Source organism: Camelus bactrianus, chromosome 36 (genome assembly GCF_048773025.1).
Source record: "Camelus bactrianus isolate YW-2024 breed Bactrian camel chromosome 36, ASM4877302v1, whole genome shotgun sequence".
Taxonomy (NCBI): Eukaryota; Metazoa; Chordata; class Mammalia; order Artiodactyla; family Camelidae; genus Camelus; species Camelus bactrianus.
Window position 1 is genome coordinate 12,376,041 of NC_133574.1, and position 4,163 is coordinate 12,380,203.

The 4,163-nt window shown below is 43.4% G+C and overlaps 1 protein-coding gene across 1 annotated transcript; it reads left to right on the top strand.

Annotated features, from left to right (window-relative positions):
* Nucleotides 1-482: 482 nt before the first annotated feature.
* On the top strand, nt 483-3,884 carry LOC141576104 (uncharacterized; the record flags this gene model as incomplete). Its single annotated transcript, XM_074358582.1, has 1 exon — nt 483-3,884. A coding segment is annotated over one exon (915 nt), but the record flags the coding sequence as incomplete, so codon positions are not given.
* Between the last annotated feature and the right edge of the window lie 279 nt (nt 3,885-4,163).

Sequence of the window (4,163 nt, forward strand, 5' to 3'; positions counted from 1 at the left end):
CAATTTATTAGAAATGAAGAATAACAGCAAAGCTAAGGGAGTGAATTTTAAACCTTGCCCTCAGAAAGGCATCTTGAAATAATATCTTGAAAAGGTAGGAAAAAAAAAAGAGGTACAGGACAGAAATCAATTTGCTCACCTCCTCTTCTCACTCCATCTCACTGCCGCACTTGGTCCAGAAGCTTTCAACTTACAGAAGGTGGCACAAACCCAAAGGGCAGGATTTCTGCAGGACTAAGGCAGCAGGCGTGACGTGGACGTGCTGGGGGCGGAGCCCAGAGGAAGCATCCGGGGCAGAAGCAGCGGGCATGCCAGGACCACGAGGCCGAGAGTGGGGCTCGGGAGGTCTGGAGGGCCGGGACGAACTGCGGCAACTGCAGCCACAAAAACACCCGTTCCCGAACACAGACCCCGCCACGGGCGGCGCACTGACGGGCACCGCGCAGCCACCTGTGCACACGCAGCACGTCAGAGGGCCCTGACGGGACGGCCCGCAGCCGACACCAAACGCCTCGCGCTGCCGCGGCGCTGCTGCCGGGCCGGCGGGAGCCCCTGCTGCCGACTCCCCGCACCTCGCGCCCCGCTCAGCCCTGGGAGGCGGCGGCAGCGGTGGGAACCGGGGCGAGCGGGCGGCGGGCTCCGGGGAAAGCCACAGACGCCCGGGCGGAGGCCGCGCTCCTTCCGCGGCGCCCGGGCTGCAGGGACCAGCGCTCGCGCCCCGCCCCGCGTCGGAGCGGCCGCCGGCTCCGGGACTGGCCGGCCGCGTCGCCCTGGGCCCCGACACGCCCTCGCCCCCGCGCCCCGGCGGGTTGGCGGCCTCCGCAGGGGCCGCGGTAGCGAGAGCCCGCCTCTGCGATGAGGTCCATGCCCCCCTAGGCCGCGGACCTAGGACCGCGAGGGCTTCAAGAAGCGGGCGGCGTCCCTGTGCTTCCGGAGCGAGCAGGAGGACCAGGTGCTGCAGGTGGGCAGGCTTCGTCCCGGACCAGTGGACTGGCCCAGGAGGAGGACTGGAGCCCCAGGAGGAGCCTGCCGGTGCTGCCGTGAGGGAGGCTTTCCAAGAGGCTGGAGTCAAAGGAAAGTCAGGCAGATTCCTGGGCATATTTGAGAACCAAGACAGAAAGCACAGGGCATATGTCTATGTCCTTAATGTCACTGAAATATTAGAAGACTGGGAAGATTCTGTTAATACAGGAAGGAAGACAGAGTGGTTCAAAGTAAAGGATGCCATCAAAGTTCTCCAGTGTCATAAGCCTGTACATGCAGAGTATCTGGAAAAATTAAAGCTGGGTTGCTCGCCAACCAGTGGAAATTCCACAGTCCCTTCCCTTCCAGAGAGTAACACCTTGTTTGTAGCTGCTGCACTGCGAACCTCTGGGCTGCCATCCAGCATAAGATAGACAGGGTTGGAAGGACCTCTTCCACCATGTGCAATCTCATGGGCAGAGGCTTCTTTATTTTCCTTGACAAATATCTGAATGACGCTTACAAACTGAATTTGCCATGCGGGATTTTTTTAACAATCTGCTTGATTTTTAGGTGCTTTCAAATCTTCTTTAAAAAGAAAAAAGATAGTGTAAAATATTTTAATAAGCCAAAGCGATGTGGAATTTTTTTTTTTAGATGCCTTAAATGTGCTCTCCCACCCAGCCCACCCACCTTGTTATTTTGGTTGGCATTTTCACTTTTTCCCCAGTATTTTTTTATCCATTTGATATCAGTCTGTGGTTTTTGTCAGATCAACATACATGTGGATATATTATCCTGGTGAATTGTCTTCTCATTCAAAATATTAACATATTCAATGAATCCATTTGTCAACTCATTTATCTAAATTTTCACAACTGGTACTATGTCACTAGCTACCTGATATGGCCAATTCCCCTGTAACTCAATAGTCCTTTAATACAGAGTTTAACTCTATAGAGCTGGTGAGTTTTAGGCAGTTACTTTAAGCAAAATGCATGTAGTAGATATCTTATCATGGAACCTGTATTCATGGAATTGAATTAGGGTGCTCAGTTGCCAATTCCCTTTATTCATAATCTCTCTTTACACAGAACACACAAGAACCATATTTCCCTCAATGTAAATTGCTGCTTTTAAATATATATTTTCAGTTTGAATTTAGTGACATCTCTTCAGTTAAACTTGCTGGTTACCAGTAAACACCTTAAATAGCAGTCAGTGGTGACTGCATCAGAATTGAGTAAAATGGCCTTCTTGTTCACCTGTTACAGACCTAGGTTTTTAGGGTGCCTCGGAATGTCTCATCTTTTATAGGTGGTCAGCAGGTAGGTACTATTTATCATGTAACTAATTACTGGGACACTAGAATGTACCTAAGAATTATTTTGTCTTATTTTTATATTCACATAAATCCAGGAATCCCATCTAAAACACATAAATACCTAATCTGAAATGCCTGTACTTCCTCAACCAAGTCAGAGATGAGATGGGGCAAGTAAAAGATGGTTCTCTATGTAGATATTAGCTTTTTGTAAAGATCATAACTGTTGAGTAAAAAGTAGGAATAAGCATAGTTAGACATTTGTTGTACAAATTGTTAACCTTTAAAAATATAATTGCTGCTGAAAATAGTGCTGTTATAAGGAAAATCAGTGCCACCATTTTGAAACTGGGCTCTTGTGCCATAAAAGCAGCTGAGCTAAATACGAGTATTAGTTCACAAATTAAGGCTGCCAAAGGAATAAGACAGAAAATCTTTAAACCACTGACATTTCATTCTAAATTATGTAGTGTGATCAGACATGATCTTCCAGAATTTTTATATTTTTCTTTGTACAGAGGTTATGTTTTCTGGGTGTTTTTTTTTTAAAGGAAATACTTAAAAATCCCACAGATTGACACTTGTTATCAATCTTCAGTGGACTAAGTTTTTCCTCAGTAATCTCTGAAGTTTCTTTAAATTATATACTTAACACAGAAGATAAATTGATTGTTTTTGTACATAACACTGTGTCCACCTGAAATGTCACAATTACTGGGGCGCCTGGGTATGTTGTACATTGATATTCTTAAAGGTAATAATGCATGAATTTCTTTTATAAACTCTTGGACTATGTATTTGATGTGTAAAATATGTACAGTATTAATGTCAACCATTTCTTAAAGGTGAGCCTATAAATATTGTTGTATCATTTTCTTTGGTCAGTAACATTTGGACCAAGTAGTGCCACTTGGGTCAGGATTTTCTTCAGTGCCATTTAGCAAAACATCTGTCTTTGGTCTATGCAACTAGCAAAATTTTGTATAATGCATCAGAATATTTCAGAGTTGTCACACTTTAAATTTCACATGAGGGGTTCTTCACTATTCTTGAACTCAGCCCACTGAAGCTAGAGGAAAGACCCTGAGGATATTTATTTCTGTTAAGAGAAAAAAGCCTACATTTGCAGGCTCAACAATTGAATCTACTACACATAAAAAATAGTGTCTACTCTCTCAGTCCCTCAAAGTTTACAGAGTGTTGGGACTTTCATTTGTGCTGCTTTCTGTTGGGTAGTTGGATAAAACTGGGCAGCTAAAATTTTCAGTCCCCAGTGCCTACTAAATTAAAAAAAAAAATTGTAAATTGACTTGCAGACAAAAAATAGCAAGTATCCTACATGTTTGATTTTGAGATTTCTTAATTTCTTCCTTTTTTTTTTTGTAAGCAGGTGAAATTTTCCAACTAGGCGCATGCCATTCAATTTTCTGTCTATCCCATAGTTGTATAAAGTAGCAAAACTGAAGGGGGGAATGATTGTTGTATACACTTTAAAATTGCTTTGTATGGTCTCATTTGAGATAACTGGTGTAAGAATCTTGATGTTTTATATATTTTGAAATATCAAATTAAAAAATTGAAATTAAAAAAAAAATCCTCACGCAGTCTGTCAGTGCAAGTTCCAGTCTATCAGTGCAAGTTCCAGACTCCATCCTCTGTGCAAGATCAAACTTAATTATGCATGGATTTAGCATTAAACTGCCAAGAGAACATGAAAGAATATCAAGAGACAAAGGCAAAAAGGTTCTTCAATTCATGACTTTACTCAAGTTCACCAAGAATTTGAGGGCAATATTTCTACTCAAAAGAAAAAAATCACCACCCTAAAGAAAAAGTGCTAATTTAGTGAGAATGAAACTACCATGCTCAAAAATTT